Source organism: Athene noctua, chromosome 3 (genome assembly GCF_965140245.1).
Source record: "Athene noctua chromosome 3, bAthNoc1.hap1.1, whole genome shotgun sequence".
NCBI lineage: Eukaryota > Metazoa > Chordata > Aves > Strigiformes > Strigidae > Athene > Athene noctua.
In genome coordinates, this window is record NC_134039.1 from 85,835,345 (window position 1) to 85,858,545 (window position 23,201).

At 40.2% G+C, this 23,201-nt stretch overlaps 1 protein-coding gene across 2 annotated transcripts in view; it reads right to left on the bottom strand.

Annotated features, from left to right (window-relative positions):
• The window catches only part of CHCHD3 (coiled-coil-helix-coiled-coil-helix domain containing 3), a 163,089-nt gene that overhangs the window by 93,404 nt on the left and 46,484 nt on the right, over positions 1 to 23,201 (bottom strand). For both annotated transcript variants that reach the window (XM_074903541.1, XM_074903540.1), the window contains exon 4: positions 14,817 to 14,961. In XM_074903541.1, coding sequence (XP_074759642.1) covers positions 14,817 to 14,961 — 145 coding nt within the window. The remainder of the gene's footprint in view (positions 1 to 14,816; positions 14,962 to 23,201) is intronic.

The window sequence follows — 23,201 nt, forward strand, 5'->3', positions numbered from 1 at the left end:
CCTAAAACTCCTTCTTCAATATCATGGCTTTTCTCCTTTATGTATGCTAAATGCCCTACTAGAAATTATTTTGAAATGCAACCATTAAAGGTATGCTAATGACTATGAATTGTGACAGCTGCTGCTGAAACAAGCCTGTTGGCTCAGACACAGCACCATTAACTATCTATCATAAAGTACTCTGGATTTGCTCATTTATTACTGCTGCATAGCCCAAGGGGGGAAAAGGGAGAACAGCAAGATTTTCTTTCTCCAAGGCAAAAAATCATAAGCCACTTACTTATCCTAATGTCACGATCCCCACTGTTTATCTGCATGATAATTAGGAAAAGGAGAAGTAATGAATTTTTTTATTTATTTATTTACAAACGTGATTTGAATTCAACCATCTATTGAAAAAAAAAAAAAAAGACAACAATGCCTTCTCTTACCATGCTAACAGACTGATAGATCTTCCAGGCTCACACCTAAACCATAAGTATCAGCCATATTAACCAAGAAGTAATGTGACAAGCAAGTATTATCATCTTCTTTTGCCATGGCTTCCCAGAAATAAATGTTGACAAACTTTTCCCATATCTTTCCTATGAAATTTTTTAAACAGCAGACTTGAAACCTGAAGCCAGTTTCTGCTTTCAAAATTCAGTATAACTGAAAAAAAAACCAAAACAACCCAACATGTTGAAATCACCATATTTTAAAGTGGAAGGTACCTCTTGAAAAGAAAATGGCTTGTATTCAATTCTCTACATTACTTGCATAAATCAAAGTGATTTTATTTATTTTTCCCCCCCACTGGGAGCAACACATCCACCCATATGTCAGATTCCCCAAATAACACAATCTCGGAGAAAGAGACTAGGACACACACACACACAACTGTACATACAAAGGCTCTCACCTTCACTGTATTTCTTGGAAGGAGACTGACCTCTATAGAATCATAGTTGTAAGGGACCTTAAAGACCATCTAGTCCAACCTGCCTGCCAATCCCCCTTCCACCAGCCCAGGTTGCCCAAAGCCCCGTCCAGCCTGGCCTTGAACCCTTCCAGGGAGGGGGCAGCCACAGCTTCTCTGGGCAGCCTGTGCCAGGGCCTCACCCCCCTCACAGGGAACAATTTCTGCCTTAGATCTCACCTAAATCTTCTCTCTCAGTTTAAACCCATTCCCCCTTGTCCTACCCCTACCTCCCTGCCAACAAGTCCCTCCCCCCTTTCCCGCAGCCCCTTTCAGCCCTGGGGGGCCGCTCTAAGGTCTCCCCGGAGCCTTCTCTCCTCCAGCTGAACCCCCCAACTCTCCCAGCCTGTCCTCACAGGGGGGCTCCAGCCCCCCCAGCATCTCCGTGGCTCCTCTGGCCCCGCTGGAGCAGGTCCGTGTCCTTCTGCTGTTGGTGCCCCCGAGCTGGACCCAGCCCTGCAGGGGGGTCTCCCAGAGCGGAGCAGAGGGGGAGAATCCCCCCCTCGCCCTGTGCCCACCCTGCTCTGGGTGCAGCCCAGCACACGGGGCCTTTCTGGGCTGTGAGTGCACGTTGCTGGCTATTGTTCAGTTTTCCACCCCCCCAACCCCCCCAGTCCTTCTCCTGGGGGCTGCTCTCCAGCCCCTCCTCGCCCAGCCTGGGTTTGTGCTGGGGATTGCCCCGACCCATGGGCAGGACCTTGCCCTTGTTGAACTGTACGGAGTTTGCCCGTCCCCCCTCTCCAGCCTGTCCAGGTCCCTCTGGATGGATCCTTCCCTCAGCGTGTCACCACAGCACACAGCTCGGGGCCATCGGGGAACTCGCTGAGGGTGCCCCGATCCCTCATGTCCCCAACAGCGCCGGTCCTAACCCCGACCCCTGAGGACACCACTCGTCACCGCTCTGCACTTGGACATGGAGCCGTTGACCACAGCTCTTTGAGTGTGACCGTCCAGCCAATCCCTTATCCCCCGAGTGCTCCATCCATCAAATCCATGTGTCTCCAATTTAGGGACAAGGATGTCATGTGGGACTGTCAAATGCTTTGCACAAGTCCAGGTAGATCACATCAGTTGCTCTTTCCTTCTCTTTCCAGCTACACACACCAGTGCACTTTGCAGGACAGAGATGAGATACTGTGCCATTGGGAACAGCGGAATTAAACAGCCCTCGGCCTTCAGAGGATTGTACTATCAAGAGAATAATTTTTATTACAGAAATAAAAATGGTATGTTAACATTTCCAATCTATTAACCCTTACACTTTAAACTTTTCCCTCCTTTAAAAAAAAAAACGAGACAGACTATTTTTTCCTCCATGCACATACTGGCACACCTACCACAAAATATATCACACAAGAAATACATGAGTGGACTGAAAAATTACTTAACATCTATATAAAAAAAAAAAAAAACAAAACCAAACCCACACACTTAGTCATGACATTTCATTTTCTCTCCTCACTCTCTCTCTGAAATATCCTTTTTAATTGGATTTGTATACACCTGCCTTAGATACATTGGCACCTATTGCTACAGCACTTCAGCATCTCAAAATATTCCAGACGTCTAGTGGGACCCTGATATGAAAAAAAAAAAAATCCAGATTTTTTTTAAATTTCTCAACTCTCCTTTTTTTTCCCAAAACACCACTCTCTATCAGTGTGGCTTTTTTAGAATTCAGATTATCATCAACTCTACCTGGATAAGTATTAGCCTACTTAAAGTACCTTAAACCACACAGCATAACTTGTGACTCTATGGAAGTGAATCTATGGCAATGATTATGAGAACACTAATTGTGTTAAATGGTACTTTTTGAGCACATTTCATCCTAACTTGTGATACATAAATTTTAAAGAACTGTTATCTCTGGTGAAGGGCCACTCATTTCTTCCTGAAGACTGTTACACTATCCTTTAGGTCTCTGTAAGCTCTTTGCTAACCAAATGTAGTCACTAAGAATAAGAACTGACAGACACAGAGGGCAACAGAACTTTTCAATCTTACAAACTACGTTTCAACTAGAGGTTGGGGTGGAAAAAAGCATGCAACGGTATTTCACAGTCATCATTTAGTTCTGTGGAGACACTGAAGTTCCACTACTTCAATAACTCACAGTAGTAAACACAAGTCACCCAATTTTCTATTAATAAATGAAGAATATGTCAAAGTGCACTAAGAGCAGAAAAAGTATTAGAAAACAAAACCAATAAAAATGTCTCAGGCATCACTTACATTTGTGTTTTCATTTAAGAAGCGTATGACATCATTGTTGCAAATGCTGATAATGTAGATGGTTCTTTCACTCACGTTGGCCTTACCAACATTAAAGTCAAAGTGCTTTTCTATTTGCTAGAAGATATTTAACATACCTTTCCTAAAGTATATTTTCTCTCTCTCCCTCATACACAGACAGCACCAGACTTAAGCTTTCAGAAATGCGTAAGGAAAAATACTTTGTTATTGCCTCCGTGGTACTAAGGCTGGAAAGTCACTTCCATGCCTTATAGGACTCAAGGTAGAGGAAACTGGTAGACTTCTTCCCTAATTAAAGGTACTACAAAACAGGCGCGCAGTGAAAAAAACAAACCAAACCTTTTGACTTATAGGCAAGAAAAGAATTTTCTAAATGGGAAAACGATGTAACATCAGGGAGCAATGAGACTCCTGAAAACAAAAGAGCTTCAGGTAGTAGATCAGAGATGAAAATGGACATCCACCACTAAACCTTGAGCTCCCCAAGAATGCCAGGAGTCACCTCCCCCTAAATGAGGCAACGTGCATGTAATTAACTATTTACCTACCAGTGTCTCACCCTTAATTACCATCAAGTTGAAAACGCAATGTTGGGCATAGTTGTAAATATGAAAGTTCACGGGGCATAGTCTATTCACCTGCTTAGTTACAAGGACGTTAGAGATATCCTCCTCTCCTCCTCCACCCTCCACTCCTCCCATTCCCAAGAGATACTGTCACCACAAAACTGTCTGGAAAAGAGAAAGACAACTTATCTCCCACAGGAAAGAAATTTTGCATCATTCCAGAATTTCTGAGATATAAGAAGCCCACAACCCACTCACTCCTAAAGCTCTGTCAACAATTCTCGTCAGATTCCCAACTGCTCCCAATAAACAGGGACGTATGCAAAATTAAGGGGGATTTATAAAGAAATAAAAGGGATGTCTACTATCAAACTAAGCCATAAGGAACATTTCATGTACCACTTTGTCATTTTATTCACAACAAATCCTCACTGTTTTTTTTCACGTCGATACTTCAAAAGAAAGGGCTCTTGTCTCCAAACTTACTTGCAACAGAATAGGCAGAGCCCTGATTCTAGTAAATACTATAACAGTACACAGAATGAATATCATAAAACAGCAACACCAAGACCACTAATCAGCATAGTGACTTTTTTTATATATAGGTAACCAACCCGTCCTCTTTCAATGGCTTGGTCGCCTTCTTTCACCTGCTGTTCCCAAACAAAATACTCGCATTACGCAGTGAAGAGGCCTCAGATAAGCTACAGATATCACAAAATAAGGATTTTCATTAATTATTCAGGTGGTCACTAGTAAAACAAATTCTTAATTTCCATCCCCTCTGTCCCTCAAACAACCTTTCTTCTCATAAGTCTTCTAATTCAACCCAAAGGAAGGAAGATAACTAGAGTGCTCTAAAGGTGAGAAAAGGGCATATTTGCCTTGCCAAAATTAACCTAACCTGAGAGTAACAAATATTAATTTAAAGACAGAATGAGAATCTCAAGACACAGCAAATGGTTCTGTTGAAATGGAGGAGACTGTAAGTACCATGCTTCAAGACTTCTGTCAGATGAACATATTTTAATCCACTGCATGAATTTCTACCACGTCGTGTAGAAGGACTTTAATCCACTGCATGAATTTCTACCACGTCGTGTAGAAGGACAAGTCTTGACAGCTTTTATTTTGCTTTGATTTAGCTACAATTGTGTTATATGTGGCAAGTGTACATATTCCAAAGGCCCAGAAATAACCAAAAGGAGTCCGGACAGGAATATGTATATACAAGCATTGTGCTCCAAGCTTCAAGAGAATGTTTTTTAAAACATTCTTTTCATGATATCTTGAGGGCAGAAACAGGACTTCCCTCTGGAAGAAGCGAAGGTATATGTAAAAAAGATGAATATGCTTACTTTTTGCCCATGCATGACAAGGAATGATGATATTCATTGGAAAAGATAGCATGGCAATTTTGTTAGCCATTCAATAAAAAGGGAGTAGCAAGAACAAATTGTTTAATGAATGAGGGAGGAGAGAGGAGAGTATTATGCAGTGAATCTATAAAAATGAACTCAATTTGAATTCAACCAAAAGAACAAATTGATGGAGCAGCAGGCTTTGTAAAGTACTAGATCTTCATCTGGATGCTGAGATAATACAGTGATTAATTCTGCTTCTGTCAAAAATCTTGGGGTTTGCTATATAAGAATTAAAAAAATAGTATGCTTTTAAATGCTGTTGGACTATCAAAACTCATTCCTCTCACCATTCAAGAAGAAATTTTCAAGAGAAAAATGCTCACTGTATCTACCTTACTTGCCTTCAAAATCTTCTATTTTTACTGTGTTTTTAGTATCTGTCAAACATTGACATAGAGGAAAAAAAAAACCACCCTAATTAACAACTCCATATAAAAATTTTCTTGAAAAAATGCCTATAACATGTTGCCAAGTGAAAAACTGAAGGAAGGAGAATATTATTTGTATCGTTCCATTGAAACAAATATTTTAAATGTCAGAATGGATGTTGTAAAGGGATACAGGCAAGCAACTCTCTACGTTGGAAAGAGATACAGGCAAGCAACTTCTTATTCCAGTTCACAGGCACAGTTTCTATTACTTGTTCACAGTAATACAGTTTCAGAGATGAATTAAAACATTTGCTTAGCAGTTCACACGACAGAGACCGTACTGGGATTACAGCCTGCAGCACAGAGTATCACTCATAGGCTATTTTAAATCACTTTTAGTGTTTAACTGTATCGGGAGGGGGGGGGAATTGTTCGCTCTTATTAATAATTTTAGACATGCAAACGGTTCTTTACCATTTCTTTAAGACAGAGATACTTGTCCAGATAAGAAAACCACCCATGATTTGCAAAAATCTGATAGGAAGTCCCATTTCTTGCATTGCTGGAAAAAAAACCATTATGAATCTCTATTTGCATAGCAACAGCTTTTTTTCCGTACAGTAGAGTTTCACATCGTCTATTTAACATCCCAGAAAAGACAGAAAGCCATATTCCTATCCCAAACACCTTACTGCTGCAGTAGAAATGCCAGAAAGAGAGGGAGAGAGTCGGTGAGAGAAGAAATGTCTGCCAGGAGAGACATAAGCTGTATCCATGATATTTTGTTTATTCAAACGAAGATGAGCACGTACAGTGCAATGGAGTTTAATATTTTCAAAATGTAAATGACTTCCTCATTGCATCCCGCTTCCTTCTCTAAAGAGCAAACAAACTCCTCTCCCCCAAAACAAAACCAACCAAAAAAAAAGGTAGATCACGCATCCTCAAGATTCAAAATAACTTCTTCCTCCATTCTTGTTTTTATCCTGTCTTCTACAACAGGAACAACCAAAATCAGATCATTTCTGCTCATATCACAAGAATACTAATGCAAAAAGACTTATCTGCTGCCACAAAACCGCTATTTCCAAACCATAAAACCAGCAGCACGTGACAAAAAAGAACCATGTACGTAAACCTAAACAAAATCTTAGGAGTAAACCTCCAAAAATCTCTACTTTCAAAGAGATCTCAAGAAAAATTTCTCCTTTTGAAATTATAAAACTGAAGAACAAGAGACAAAACAACTGCCACTGGATTTAATCTCAAACCTCGTGGTTTCCAAACCTTAAGTCTAATTTTCAAATACGAGCATTTCATATTTTTACTATCATAAATTGTGAATTATAGCCAACAATCATAACTGTACTTTTCAGAAAGAGCTTGGTCCTCCCTACAGTAAGCAATCATGTTTTGCCTCAGGCTATGTAGTTTACCTCAAATTATTTCAGAATCATCTAAAAAGATTCATTTTTCTATTAAAATGATGAATGAGCTAAATGAGGTATGTAATAAATACTGCAGGTTTGTAAACAGACTTCTTTTCTCTTGAGAACTAATGCCTTAACTCATTTAGTAATTCTTCCCCCTGGTATTTTCTAGTGAAGTCATCCTTAAAATATGGTTAACACGGGACTGCTTGGAAAGAGCAGGAAGGGTCAGAATATAATCTGCTTATGGAAAACAGGGGACCTCATCTTGACAAAGCTAATGAATTGAGGACAGGAAAAATAAATGCAACGCTACAGCAAAGGTCATTGCATAGCACACGTACGTAGTGCCTAGGACCAGCCACCCAAGGATGATAGGGAAAACATCTAAACTGTTCAGACACCAAAGAGTGAAATGCTCTATTTTAACAATATGTATTCAATTATGACAATAGGTCAAATTCACTCCTAACATAACTCAACACGCTTCAGCTCTAATATATCGAGGAATGTATTTTGTCTATTGATTTCAGTGCTCAGAAAAGTAAAAGAAAAATTATACATCTCAAATAAGATTTTGCTAGGAAAAAATATCCAATAATCTGATTATCACATTCACCTAAGGTGCAAAAAGTGCTTTTTAATATAAGGATGCTTCTACCCAATTGATTTTTTTGAACACAGAATTTATTAATAGACCTAATTGTGTAGAAAATAATTTACAAAACAAAAACAATATCTCAGCAACAACAGATTTTATTCTCTAACAGGTACTTCAATGAAAGCCTGGAACAATACATGGGGAAGTGTATATAATTATATTAGTATGGATACAGATTTCTAATGATAGCAATAATCAAATTTTAATGTTATAGTTACAGCAAATGAACAGAACAGTATTTCTGTGCCTCTTCAAAGGGAAATGAGACTTTAATGTCACTGGCAGCTCAATAAAACCATTTTCTAACACATAGGGTCTTAATGACAGCTCGTTTCAGTCCAGACAGTGAAGCAAATATGTTAACAGTAAACTCCAGGTCATTATAAGGAGATGGAAATACAACAGGTCCTCTGCACTTTGGATAACTATTGATTTTTTTTTTACTCCATATTCTCTACGTCTCACCCTGACTCATATAATGACTCAAATGATAGAACATCAATAAGCTATTTATGGCAAAGCTACCACATTTAAAGCCACTCAACAAGGCTATACCCAACTCAACTATCCACAATTTTCAGATGCGCAGCAAAGATCTCCAATAATAAATATTGCAACGGAGGAGAAGTCTGCTGCCTATGTGAGTAAAACATAATATAAATATTTTGGGGAGTGCTCAGAAGTATGGGGCCTTCAACTCCACCGGTCTTAGTATCAGAATCTGTTGTGACTAGACTGAAATAAAAGACTTAATTGATCACAAAATCCTCCTCCAAGAAGAATGAGCAGAAAAGATGTCATATACATGCTAAGGGCACAGAAGGAAGAAGTATTTATGAGCTGCACTGCTACCGCAGCTCTCAAGTATGACTTCAAGCACACAGTGTACCTTGTCCTTTGGTGAAAACACTCAGAGATACTTTGCAAATATCATGTCTCAAAACCGCCTGTAAGTAAAGCTAAAGGTACAAAACCACTCTCTTTGGTGGCAAGGCAAGTTCAAGAAGTTTTCATTTTCTTCCCCCAACAACCTGCCCTCCACAGACAGTTTGCAATTCTTTCAATAGAGCTATTTTTTTACACAAGCTATAAAGCAGATTGTGGGCATGTCTGCATTTGAAAAAGGGCTGCAGGATGGATTTGTAATGCATTTGCTTCAGTCCACATCATCTGCAGTGGCACAACAGAGAAGGAGGTGAACTGCAGCGCAGAGCTGGAAGCGGGTAGGAAAAGAAGTAAAGAAATTCTTCATCAGCAAAGTATGCCTTAGATGTAACACTGAGGTACATCTGACCCTTCAAAATAAGCTAGTTCGGATCACTTGCCAGACAGGAGAAAAAAAACATAAAATTAACTTCTCCCAGGTCAGTTTGTTGCAGCATCAAATATGAGCCCCACTGCAATACAGACAGCAGGATCACACAGCCAGGGATGGCAGAGAAGCCAGAGGAGATGCGAGACCTCACCAGCTCTTCAGCACACCAAGTCTAACTTTTTAAAGACTAGACCCAAACACTGCAGGATAAGGAAAGGTAGACTGTCTGCAATATTCCTTAAAGTCAGTGACATCTGAAGGCATTACTAAGGGAATCAACAGCAGCTCGATTCACTTCTGAATTAGGCATCAACAGCTGAACAAACCTTCACATTGACTCCACAAGGAATTTCTAGGACCTTGGTCAGGGTCTGGAAATTCCACTCTAAATTGTCATTTCTACCTTGCTCAGTACAAGAAACAGAATTACTGGTTTGTAAACCTCTGGATCTCCCCCAAAATTGTTTAAGGAGCAGCTGACATCCCATCAGCCACTTTCCAGTCCACTTGTACTGAGGGAGCTTTCCCTAACAGCTTACACAGCACATAAATAGTTCAGCTACCATCAGCTCATCTATCATCTCCGAGTTTCTTTCAGAGATTTTATGAATATCACCCAGGCTTGAAGAGCTGTTACTGGTAAAACTGTCAATTCCCCTTAAATGTTTTCTACTGAAACTTCAGATCAGAGACCGATCTTTGAGGAGACCTCTGCAAAGCAAAGTTTTGGCATGGGATCTTTCAAAAGTTCCTCCACTCTGAAGAGAGAAAAATTAATTCACAGCGTTTTGCTGCTACAGTCTCACCTCTTCTGCGTGGTGCTCATACTCCCCGATCTGCTCCTGAGGCTGCAGACTGTGGGAGGATCCTCACTCCACGCTGAGGGGGTGTGAATGTTGTCTCTGTGTTACATGATTATACCTTTTGTTAATTCTTCTTTAAATTGCTTTTTGTCATAATTTACAAGGTTTGGGGGTGTCTGGTGTGTGTGGTTTTTTAACATTTAGCCTAACAAGTGTCAAAATCCTCATTCTGCTCACTTAAAAATTATTTTAGATATTTTTAAGGACACCCTCCTTCTTTACCTTACCTTGCTGTCCAAGCTCCAATGACTTCTTCTAGGTTTCTTTTTTTGAAAAGTGGAATACTTTCACTTAAAGAGACAAATGACATCTTTCCGCAGTTCTTGTCACCTCCAAAACTTTTACTCATTTAGCTGTTTGGTTTACCTTCATTTTATCCATCTTTTTCATTTATATGAATAGTTAATGCTAACTTCTTGGGTGTAAAGGCTTAAAATTTTTCTCTTTCTGAAACAATAAGTAGCAGCTGGTGTTAAAATTATTTAAGAATGAGAAATATTACTTCAGTCTAACAATTTTATGTCTATTTATTAAACTGAACTAGCAGCCCTTATAAAGAAAAAATACAAATTGAAATTCTTCCTTTCTAACCATAATTTCTTTTCCTGTGCACTATGTAAACAATTTTGCAGCAGCAAAGTTCTTAATTTTGTAGATAATGCTACTGACATTTCAGAAACACCCTTTCTTCTCAAAAAAACCCCTGACAGATCAAATCTGGGCTACATAAATACAAACCTACCATAGCAGTTTACTAGAACATGGAACTACACATAAACCCCAGTGTTAGAGATTATTTTATAAATTCTGCTTGGATACATGAAACAAATAAACAGCAAGCATAAACAATGAAGCCAAGGGAATAAAAACTGACCAGTTACAGGAAAATAAAGGAGGCAACATACAACTTGCAAGGAAGGTGAGAACAGTCAAAGTTTTAATTTGGACCCCTTTTAAGGAAACAAACTCACAAAACTTCCTCGCTAATCATTATCTTACTTCAAAGAATGAACAAACTATTGTGGAAATAACGAATCTGAAGTAGTAACAGCAAATATACACAACAATTCTCACCAAAGGACCTCAATATATTTCAAAATTTCACAGATCGAAACAGTTATGATGATCAAAACCAAGATGACTACACCAGGATAGGTAAGTCGCTAGCAGAGCTCAGATATCTTGTTTCTCTTCTGATGTGCAAAATCTATGTCCTGACAGGCCCACGCTTCCAAAAAAGCACATTTTTGGTAATGAAGTGCTAAGGCTTGGACAACAGGCCCAAACCAGAGTTGACCTACAGATGAATCCTGTATAGTTTATAACTGATAACCACTGTGCTAGTAGGTATTGTGCTGGGTTATAACAAACCAGCTACGCTGACGAAAAACGTGCTAAAGTGTTGAAGTACTGAGGCTGGAACAAAAGGAAGTCAAAGCTGCTAACTTACAAAATCACAGAATCACCTTGGTTGGAAAGGACCTGAAAGTCCAAGCATGACCCTCCCCCTGAGCGTTCCCAACTCCCCCAGATCCCTCAGCGCTGGCTCAGCCCGACTCTTCAACCCCTCCAGGGATCCCGGGGACTCCCCCCTGCCCTGGGCAGCCCATTCCAAGGCCCAACAGCCCCTTCTGCACAGAAATCCTTCCTCAGAGCCAGCCTGACCCTGCCCTGGGCAGCTTGAGGCCATTCCCTCGGGGCCTGGCGCTGGGGCCTTGGCTCCAGAGACTCATCCCCCCTCTCTGCCCCCTCCTGGCAGGGAGTTGCAGAGGGCCAGGAGGTCTCCCCTCAGCCTCCTCTTCTCCAGACTGAACCCCCCCAGTTCCCCCAGCCGCTCCCCAGCAGACCTGTGCTCCAGACCCTGCCCCAGCTCCGTTGCCCTTCTCTGGCCACGCTCGAGTCATTCAATGGCCTTTTTGGGGTGAGGGGCCCAGAACTGAACCCACTCAGCGAGGGGCGGCCTCACCAGTGCCCAGCCCAGGGCTCAGATCCCTTCCCTGTCCCTGCTGGCCACGCCAGTGCTGACACAAGCCAGGATGCCGTTGCCCTCCTTGGCCCCCTGGGCACACTCTGGCTCATTCTCAACCCCCCCAGTCCCTCTCTGACCGGCAGCTCTCCAGCCACTCCTCCCCAGGCCTGTAGCCCTGCTGGGGGTTGTTGTGGCCCAGGGGCAGCCCCCGGCATTTGCCCTCAGTGAAACTCATATGAAACTTAGTATACAACCATTAGTGAAATATGTGCTCATTAATGAAAAATGTAACTTAGGTATCATATACTCATTACTGAAGATGAATCTAACGAAAACATGTTTATCCTGAATATATTTTTATCTTTCCTTGTGTAGGAGCAAGTTAACAAGGCCATGGAGCCAGCTGTCCAGCCCTGGGACCAGATGGGTGGCCTTGTTCTGAAAAGAAAGTGGTCGAAACTGGATAACCAGGGAAACTCCCTCAGCTTCCCGCGTGAGCCCTGGCCAGGCTCTGGGGGAATCTAACTGGAGAGTGAAGCCAGATGTTTACCCCACCACGGTCAGGTGGACTTGTTGATTCAGTACTATATAAACCTGGACCCGCTCGCAGCGACTTTGGATGCCTCGGCTACGGGGGGACGCAGCGCGTGGGGCTCCCCCCTGGCTGGGAAAGGTTCCCCAAACCCTCGCTGTAACCGGGGCTGCCCAGCGCCTGCGGGGCTGGGTGTGGGAACGGGTGCGAGGGGGGATGGATCTTCCTTCATCACTGCTCTCTCCCTCTCACGTAGCAATGATTTGATGCATTGCCCTGTATTTTCCTATTTGTCTGCTTTAAGTGAGCTATTCTGTCTTTTCTTACTGCATGTTTTCTGCATTGTTACATTATTTAGTTATTCCCAGTAAAATACCCTACTCTTTCCACTCTGGTGGCCGAGTTTAATTAGTATCCTTAATCAGCAAAACAGATAGTTGGCTCTGAAATGCCACGCAGCGATGCAGTCACCACAGAAAAGCAGCGAGTCATGCCGTCCTCCACATGGGGGACTGCCTGTAGGATTTTAAGGTGTTCTCTTCATTTCATTAGCACCATTTCACAGAATCCCAGAATCATTCAGGCTGGAAAAGCCCCTCGGGATCATGGAGTCCAACCCTCAGCCCGACTCTACAAAGTTCTCCCCTACCCCACATCCCCCCCAGCTCATCCCAACGGCCCTGAAACCCCCCCAGGGATGGGGACTCCCCCCTCCCTGGGCAGCCTGTTCCACTCTCGGACCACTCTTGCTGGGAAACATTTTTTTCCTAATGTCCAGTCTAAACCTCCCCTGTTGGAGCTGGGAGTTTTTTGTATGTTCTTCTTCCAACCCAAGATGCAGCTACACCACACACCTCGAAACACCACTCCCCAGGCTGATACATTTCAAAATTAGCTAACAGCAATTCTCGCTCGCTTCACATAGGCAGTGCTAACTTAAATATTCTAGAGTAAGTACAAATTAACAATAAAATTGACGTAAAGGCGAAATAAACCAGTTTGATACCCGTAGTAAGAAATCTCCCAAGCACTGGGCTGATGAGAAAGGCATCGTGTGCTTCTCAAAAGCACAGTGCTAACTACAGTAGTAAGTGAAAGATGCAAAACCCCTGGTAATTATGCAAATAATATTCCCCATTATAAATCTTCAGCTCCTCATTAGGTTGAGGGCACAAAACCCTTATCTCTGCTGCACAATATTAAGAATCCAAGGGTTTAAGGCATCAGACTAAGGCTGTACATTAGTCATAATTCCCGTCCATTGTCCTTTGTTCCCGTATTTTAAAACGACAAAACATTTGTATACCATACTGTAATTATTCTTCAATAACAGCATTACCATAGGGGTGAAACAGCACTGGGAAATATCTGCAAAAGATACTCATATTCAGGTGTACTTAGATGAAATTTGTTGGGTTTTAAATTGCAATTTGGAAAAATAACATGGGCAATAGATCTCTACTTACACAGCATAGATAAAGTTACTGCTTATTGAAGTGATTGGTTTACTGTGCTACCAACCAATAAACCTCAGAAAGCTTTGATTTTATTCCAGATACAGAGGGCCCAACAAATATTTATATAGTTGCTGACATAAGTAATCTCATTTGTTTTCACAGGAACGGTCACTTTTTTTTTTTTTTAATATAGATTTGTTTACTATTTATACTCAATATTTTAATTAAAACCAAAAAAAGGCATATTCATACCTCAGAGAATAATGATTATTGTGACAAAGAAGAGTCGATGCAGACTCAATATAGCAAGCAACCACTATATATAAGAAGTTATAAATCTGCCAGACATTTGAAAAGGACTGAAATATATAGTGTCAGTTTTCAGAGGAAAACAGCCAGCCATATTTTACAATTTCCTTGTCAGGAAGTTTTTATACATCATTCTAAAGAAATATGATTCTTTGATACAGGATTTTTCACTAAGCTGGTTCCAAGGTTTGCGACAATCACCAAAAGTTAAGACTTCTTGTTATTGTTTTCTAGCACAGACGAGACTTGAAAAACGATACGTTTTCAATTGTTACTGTTAGCCAGATTTCTAGCCCAGAAATATTATGGAATTCCTTTAAATATGAAATAATTAATTTTCTAGAAAGTTCTCTTGTATTCTGTGATTTCTTAACATAGAATAACCAGATTTATTAAATAGACCATCATATTACTCTTCCACCCTCTGAAAAAGAGACATTTAATATTATCTACACACACAAGACGACATATGGTATTTGCAGCCTTCACAAAGATTAGGCTCCTTCTAATCAGCTAGATTTAAGTCAGGGATATTTGACCAAAAAAAAAAAAAAAAAGAAAGTAAAATTACATACTATCAACTCATTGTGAAGAAAGTACTACTAATAAGAAGAGATCTATTCTCTTTACCAATAGTTTGAAACAAGCCTGAAGATGCGGTTGCTCAGAAAAATCTGAGACTTCTATAGAAGTTTCTGAACTTACAAAACGCTGGGCCTTTTGGCGCTCCTCTTCTGTCGCAGCTCTCTCCCGAAGAATGGCTCGAGTCAAATGTTCATTTGAAGAAATCCTTTCTCGCTCCAGAATTTTGCCAAACTCATCACGTACATACATTTGTTCTTGTTTCAATCTACAGAGGGTGGAGGGAAATTGAGATTGAGGGTATATTTTCCAAAAGTAGTTTAAAAGGACATAGGCACAGCCACCTTAAAAGCAGCTGCTGCAATACATTATTATTGGCTTCTGAAGACACCTAAATACAAATATTAACTAAAAATTTCAGAAGTTTATTCCAGATTGAAATGTCAAAATCAGAATACACAAAAGCTACAAGCCTTAGGATCACTATTCATTAAATCATATAAAATAAAACTGTTTCAAGAGCTTTATAAAAATATATTTAAGTAATAAGAATATGCAGGCAGCTCTGTTGGTTGGTTAGTTTTGTTGTGTTTTTAAGAAGCCTTTTTTTCCAGGAAAATCCTCCTCCTCACCAGCCAGCGGGCAACCAATTTCCAGCTAAAAGCTCCCGCTCTTTTCTGCAATGGAATAGTGCTTTCCTAACTCTGGACACACTATAAACCCAAATACTGCATCGATTTTCCAAGCTGCAAAAACATCAAACAACCATAATAAACCTTTCCAAGCAATTTGAGAGGACGAGATGAAAAACCTATTGAACTTGTTGCAACAGTGTTAATAAAGGCAACTCCAGTCCCAGAAAATACTCAACGTTTATGTGTCACAAACCATAAACATATTTGAAGTCTTCACTACGGTACTTGATAGAAGCACACCGTATCTCGTTTTCACGGAAATACACAGATATAAACTGTTTAGTTAATAAAACTTATCTGTTGCATGCATGTTGTGACACTGAACACAGAGTCAGCATTAGGGAACTTCAGAATAGTAATGGCAGTATGAAACACCAGTTTTCAAATAGATTTTTAAAAGAGTGATGGAGAGGAAGCTTAAGTATTCTCAGTGCATTTATATGTTGTCAAGGGAGCTTCAGAGAACAAATCATAATGAGTAGGGTCACTTTGTAAAAGGTAGTAGCATTACAGTACATTAGATTCTTCCCCAGGGAAAATATTTAAGTGAGGTGGGGAGGAAAAAAAAGACAATTACAAGATGTATTACTTCTGTGCTCAGACACAACCCTCTGAAATGCAGCAACCAACTGGGAATCTTTATAAAAAGTTTATTAAGCAGCATCTTCAATTACTCCAGCAAAAAAGTCAGATTATGTAGACATGGACCAAATTCCATTAAGTGATTTCCCAAGGTCCCCCAAATTATTCCAGCAGCATTGATATAACAAATCCTTCACACAATCAATGGTTCAGTCAAAACACTCTGGTTGTCTTTTCCAGTGGAGAAATCATGTTTTGTCTAAAAAAGAAAAAAAAGTGTCAAAATAGAAGTCTCAGCAGCTTTTTCTTGTGAGAGACAGCAGTGAAAGCGTTTCGCTGAGACTGAAGCAAGCTCCTTCCTCATCCCTTCTGGATTTCACTCCCTACAAGAGGTTGTCCCCTAAAAATGTCTCTTTACGCATACTGGACCTAGCAGAGTAATTAAAGGATGTGAAATCAGACAGTATCTGAAAAAGGCTGCCAGAGGTTTCCACGTTACAAACTCTCCAAACTAAAAAAAAAAAAAAAAAAACCAAAAAAAAACCAAAACCACCACCCAACCACAAACACTTAGATGTTTACATCTACTTCTTGGCAAATTGTTCCCGTATTTGACTCAAACTCAGTTAAGTCTTCTCAACTCTTCTCTTTCTTGCCCCTGGAATTACAAACCTTCGTGAGATCTCCCCTCAACCTCTCTTGCAAAAAGAAGAAAGTCGTTTTTCCTAACACTTAAAAATAATGGGCTCCTAATGTCAAGATAAACCCTTTGATGGCTTAACCTGACTGCTGGTACATTCAGCTTCCCTGCTAAGTACACTACAGAGGGACAGGATGTTCTTTTTTACTTTTGCCAAAACTCCGCATGTCCTTTCCTGCAAACTTGCTATGAGACCATGACCCAGAATCTCGTCTACATTCCCGAGTCATCTGACTCCTCACTCTACGGTGAGCTGTTAAAAAGCTTCTCATCAGCAGCTCTGACATCCTACGGAATTAGCAGACAATAACACAGCTGTGGGTACGGCCACACCAGTGACAGAAGGGCCGGGTATATAATGCTGGCTTCCCACAAGCACTTAAGTCAGGGCAAGACTTGTTATTTTGACCTTAACCAGCCCATTTAAAGTTAGTTCAGGTATCTCAGCACTACCTTGTAGGCATTCCAGTTTTGGGTATCTTCTTGGACATGATCAGCTGTATCCTACCACAGCAAGAGAGCAAAGGATTGGGATAGGACACCCAAAACTGGCACCTATAAAATCCCCACCAAAGCTGTATTACCCCACACCTGATCCTGTAAGTTACTGGCTTCCAAGTACACCAAGTGATAAAAATCCCAGAAAAAGGATTCTGGGCCATCCTTTGTTGGCAATCGCATCTCACTGCTGTTGCCAAACTGATCCTGCAAGGAGCTGCCATCGCAACAGAGTGACTGATAGGAGTGCAGGAAAAGTCCCTGATTTCCAGCCCACACCTTTACTAAAAATGCCTTCTGTATTTTTAACAAATTACTACCGGCACACCTCCTTTTGCTTACACTCTACGTGTAAAATGATATTACTAAACAGTTAAGTGATGTGTTCTTTCCCAATATATAAAAATGAAAAACAATAGTTAATACTAGCTTGCTCACTGACGTCAATAATGATGTGAAATATTTACATCAAAAATGGAAAGATTTTATCTCTGTTGTTCATAACGGTTCATCCAAATTCCGTTTTCTCACAGACAGCTGTCCTTCTTTAAAGAGGGATTTCCTGATGTCTTAAAAAATGCACTTATATTGGCATAAAAAGCAACATAAATACACAAACACAAAATTGTGCGCATTTACTGGGTCAGCAGGTAGTTAATGGTTTTGCAGCTACGCAGTAATTCCTTGCATAAATCGATCGACTTCATCCAAAACAACAACCAAAAAAAATAAACCAACCACCCCACCACAAACCCACCACCACCACAACCCTCCCCTCTCTCAAAAAAAACCCCTAAACCTTGCCCCTGTCCCTGTTCCACCTGCAAGGCCATGGCAGAAGTTCACCTTCTAGAAATTCAGGAAGGTTCTTGTAATCTCCAAACTCAAGTGATACTTGCCCCATTCAACACAGTCACTTTAGGGACAAAGATCATTTTACGGTAACAGCCTTGTCTGCTGTTTCATCCTAAGTTTTTCATGCAAACAAAACCCACTCTTGCAGGCTTTTATAAGAGATGCTGTTTCCCTGATCAACTCACCGGCTCTTCCCTGCAGCTGCTGCAGAACTACGTGCTCCATTTCCAGAGGATTTCACTTTGGTGATTAAGTAATCCTTCCCAGTTTTTTTATTCCCCAAAATTTTTGTTAAGTTTGTTAGCAGAAGTACCTTGCACTTTCATACCACTTTACCAGTTAGTAGGAGTCAGTCAGTTATTTCCTCACATATGACATCTTAACCTTTCTTTTGCAATAGTATCATTAAATCTTGTACCACATATCTTTCAAAAATAAAAATATTAAAATCAGTTCTAAGGCTGCTTTCTGTGAAATCCCATTACTAACCACCTTCCAGACTCCATTTGTTATTCATGATAAATCTCCACCTTCTCCAGTTTAACCAGTATTTTTCTAAAGATGCCAAATGTTTTTGCAGGCAATGAAAGATTAGGCCTGCTGTGTTGCTGGTGTTTTAAAGCAGCTATATTGTTATGCAGGGAAATCAAATTATTTATTTGCTGCTGCTACTTCCCTTTAGTAAATTTGTATTTTGTCTCTTATTTTCTATTCCATTCTATGTCAGTAACAGATCTTCTCATCATGATTTGCCACTCACTTCAGTAGTCCCAGAGCTGTCTGGATTGCCTTCTACTGCCCCCAAAATCATCCTTCTTTGGTAAGTCAAAAAACCAAACCAATGAACACATATTTATTTTTAAACATACTGGAGTAAAGAAAATGAGAACTTCCACTTGACTTTTAGCAATTGGCTTCTTGGCTTCCTTTGGCTCCATGACTTTTGGCGTAAAGCTTTCTTTGCTGGTCCACACGTCTGCAAATCCATCATGAGGTCCTTTGGATCAGCTGCAATCCTTTCTCAACCAGCAACATCTGGAGCTCTCTCCTACATAACTTTTTTTATTGTTTGGCTCTGAAATACTAGGGAGTTTTCACAGCTTTGTCTTTTCAATTCTTTTTGTCTTTGAATTTCCAGCTCTCCCCTACATTCCTTCTCCTCTCCTCTCCATGATGTGTTTACCAGCTCTTCACTTCAATAGGCTTAGCTAGATGCCTCCTTTCATCAAGACGTACTTGCTGATGTCACAAAGCAGTTCTGCAATTTATGTGCTCATCTCCAGAAGCAAAAGCTTGCTCCTTCACTAGAGGCTAGCCTCAAGCCAAAGTAGTTCCCTGCATTACTGTGTCTATAAGCCCAGAGAAGCTGTGGCTGCCCCCTCCCTGGAAGGGTTCAAGGCCAGGTTGGACGGGGCTTTGGGCAACCTGGGCTAGTGGAAGGTGGCCCTGCCCGGGGCAGGGGGGTTGGAAGTGGATGATCTTTAAGGCCCCTTCCAACCCAAACCAACCTGTGATTCTATAAGCTCAAAGGCTTGGCAATTGTGTATCCAGCTTTGTCAATGTGTTTAAGGAGTAGTTCTACTAAACTTCTAGATCAAGACATTCAGGCCACCTCAGTCAAAGCAAGCTGTACAGCAAACATTTCACTGATTTTTTTTTTTTTTCTTCCTTGCATGGCATTCCAGCATGAAAAAAAAAAAATACTCTTTCATGATCAAATTTTATACAATTTAAGCCAAAAAGGTACTTGTTTTATGTTCTTCATTCAAGACTGCCTTGCCCATAGTAGTACCTTAAAGCAAAAATTTAAAGTCTTTCCCATTTAATCCTCCTTCCCGTGACCAGGGATGTATCTCATCATACCTGCAGAATAAAATATAACTAATTAACTTCCTGAAGCACCCACTAAACTTTTTGATTTAGGGCAACTTTTATTCACAAAAAAAAAAAAAAGTCCTAAATACCCATCTCAACTGATTTAAATTCACCAGAGTTTTAACAAAATAAGTAGGATTTTGAAGTAATTTTCATTTATTTGAGTTACATAATTGGGTGGCTTGTAGGAGCTTAATGAAACAAACACAAGGCAGATACGTGCTGATCTCAAACACTTGCTTGCATCAACCTAACAGTAGTTTTCTTCCTTGACGTTACAAATTCATTTTACTGGCATTCAGCATGCAGTGCTGCTGAATAAAGGCAAACATCAGCTAAATCTACAGTAATAAATTATATTATTATCTAGCCAAAAGTAAAAAAATAGCTAGATGCACATCTGCAATTTATAAGGAGTCAAACAGCACAACTTGTCAGTACAGTCCACTGTTCCAAGAATTCCACTTAAACAGACCACTTAAAATGACATTTTTAATTACAGCAAATATAAAGGCTCAATATAATGGTTCTCACGTTTAAGCACAAAACTCTAGTTAACAGACAAAAGACATTATGTGTTACACTGATCATTTCTACACGAGGAAAGAAACAAAGTGTTTAAAAAAAAAAAAAGGTGCTGAAACAGCAGAGAAGGCTGCTGGCTATACATTATTCTACAGAGTTGATAGCTTGAATAGAATACTTCTAAATAATTATGAAATACTGTTTCAAGAAGTGTACAGCTATTTAGCCACAGTAGCTGATTTAATGAAATGCAGTATGCAATGCTATCACTTTTCTATAGTGCTATTTGAAAATACACATAAAGCATTAACAAGAACCTCTACGTACTAAAGTTTGGATTAACACTTCACAGTATTTCACGCTCTCAACTGGTTTATAGCACACAATCCTAGACAAAAAAGCAACAACTCCTGCCTTTCTACAGCACTGTCTTTAAGGATTTCAACACTCTGAGTTAACACTATGAAGAAAATTGATGCACTTGTACTTTTTGCAATTTAGTAAACAAACAGCCAACGATTAAGTCGCTTATTACTCCTAAAGCTTCTAGCACTCAAATTCTACATCATAACTTCTTTCAGCCATCCCATAAATGCTTGATGATTGTCTCTTTATTAACTGGAAAGTGCAGTCCACAGCGCTCTCAGAATCATGCAGTCATTTAGGCTGGAAGGGACCTGGTTCAAACGCCCTGCTCAAGCAGGGTCAGCTGGAGCAGGTTGCCCAGGACCGTGTCCAGCTGGATTTTGAACACCTCTACAGACGAGACTTCACCACCTCATAGGGCAACTCGACCCAGTGTCTGACCACCTTCACAGTGCTTTCTTGTGTTTAGACAGAATTTCATGTGTTTCAGTTTGCGTCTGTCATCTCCTGTCCTAACCCCCAGATCTCCCTGCTTGCCCTTCTTGAAAATGCGAGATTTCCTTTCTCACAGTCTTCAGGAACCTTGTAAGATCATCACGACCTTTCGGAGATAACTAAGAGTGGCCTCACAATGACATTCAGTCCCCACAGAACTTCTCTGTGCTCAGTTTAGGTGTCCCTAACCTGATCTTCCTTCACCATGGGTAACTGTCTGTGCTCCAGACCGTCCCTCTGGCCCCTGGGTCCCGGGATTCCTGAAAGCTGGCCTTAACAGTAAAGACAGTCTCAAACCACCTTCGCCTTTCCTTCCTCTATCTCCACCTTCTCTAATTTCTTTGTCACCAGGGACATCGCTCAGTGTCGCAGTGGGTCCACACTTACCCCGGTCTACCTTTTGCTGCTGCTTTTAACGCTATATTCTGGTACTCGTATCTAAATAGACAGACATCTCCATCTATCCACAGATCTACCTGCTGATAAGTAACTAAAGGTAATTAAGTATTTACATTAAGTAAAGCAATAACAAAGCCAACAAACATTACCTTTCATTTTGCTATTTATGTGAACACAAAGTTTATAGACTGAAGTCAGGAAGATGTGTGCATACCTTCCTGAAATTTTCCTTAGAAAACTTTAGTACACACAAAGTTCAGTGTTTAGCTTGTTCAGTGCTAGTTTAACCAAGTTCTACCTTGGAGGCAAGAGAACATCCTTGCAGACAATGACTGACTTAACCTACTGGACACGCTTCTTCTAACTACAATACTTCAAAAGAACACACTCATATCAGCTCCCATCCTTGTTCTGGAAATATTTTTTCAGTACAACCCAAACTTGTGAAACTGAAAACCTTATCAGTGAATACCTAGAAAACTTCCTGAGATTTTTTTTGTGCTAAGATGCAAAGATTCATTTGTTATATATGTTTTAATAAAAGCATGTTTTCCAAGTTGTAAACCGGGTCATCTCCTGAATATAGATATTCTAAATATAAACAATATTTGGGCATTATAACATAGGGTGCAAAAAAGGTTTTGGCAGAAGAAAAGAATTTGTACTGGTGAAAACTGGACACACCTTTGTACCAATAGCCCTCACAGCACTGCAAACATCCTGCGTATCTCAAAATGGAAAATAAAAATGCTCTGCCTGAAGCTTTTATTGCCTTTAAAGACTGGACTTAAGAGCTTAGCTAGAGGAGAAAAAAATTATTCCATTTCCTTTGTAAATGAATACTGTAACAGTTATGAAGCTTACCTATTTGAATGAAAAACTTGAATCTGGATCCCCTCTAGAGAAAATTCCTAGATTCAAGTAATTCCCATCTCCTTGGAGACAGCAGCCCCTTGGAGCCACTCAGAGTAGAACGCTATTGTGTGCATTAAAATTACTGAACACAGGAAGGAGAGCTAAATATATGAAGCTAGGATTTTCCTAAAAAAATAAAAACCAAACAACCAGAAGTATGATTGAACATTGCTGTCACACAGGGAAAAAAAACCAACACAACCTCCTGGAGGAAACTGCAAGAGGCTACGTAAATCCTGATACACTAACCACCAAAGATTTATGGATCTCAGAACAAACAGAGGCATAATAAGGATTTGGATATTTTTGTTATCATATTATCATATTTAGGTTCCACTATATGACAAATTTGGAACCATTTTATTCCTGAAGTCATTTTAATTGAAATAACGTTTGCAGTATACTCCACCTCAATCAGATTCTGCTAAAACTTAACACAAAACCTACTACGTTATTGTCAAGGAGCAATCTCACGCCAGCAGATGGATGACAAGAATTCTGAGAGATCCTCTCATATATATAAGCCAATTTGTTCTTACTCTCTGACTCTCTGAGGGGTGGCCAGGAGGGGCAGAGACAAAAATCAAAGTGATACATGTGAAC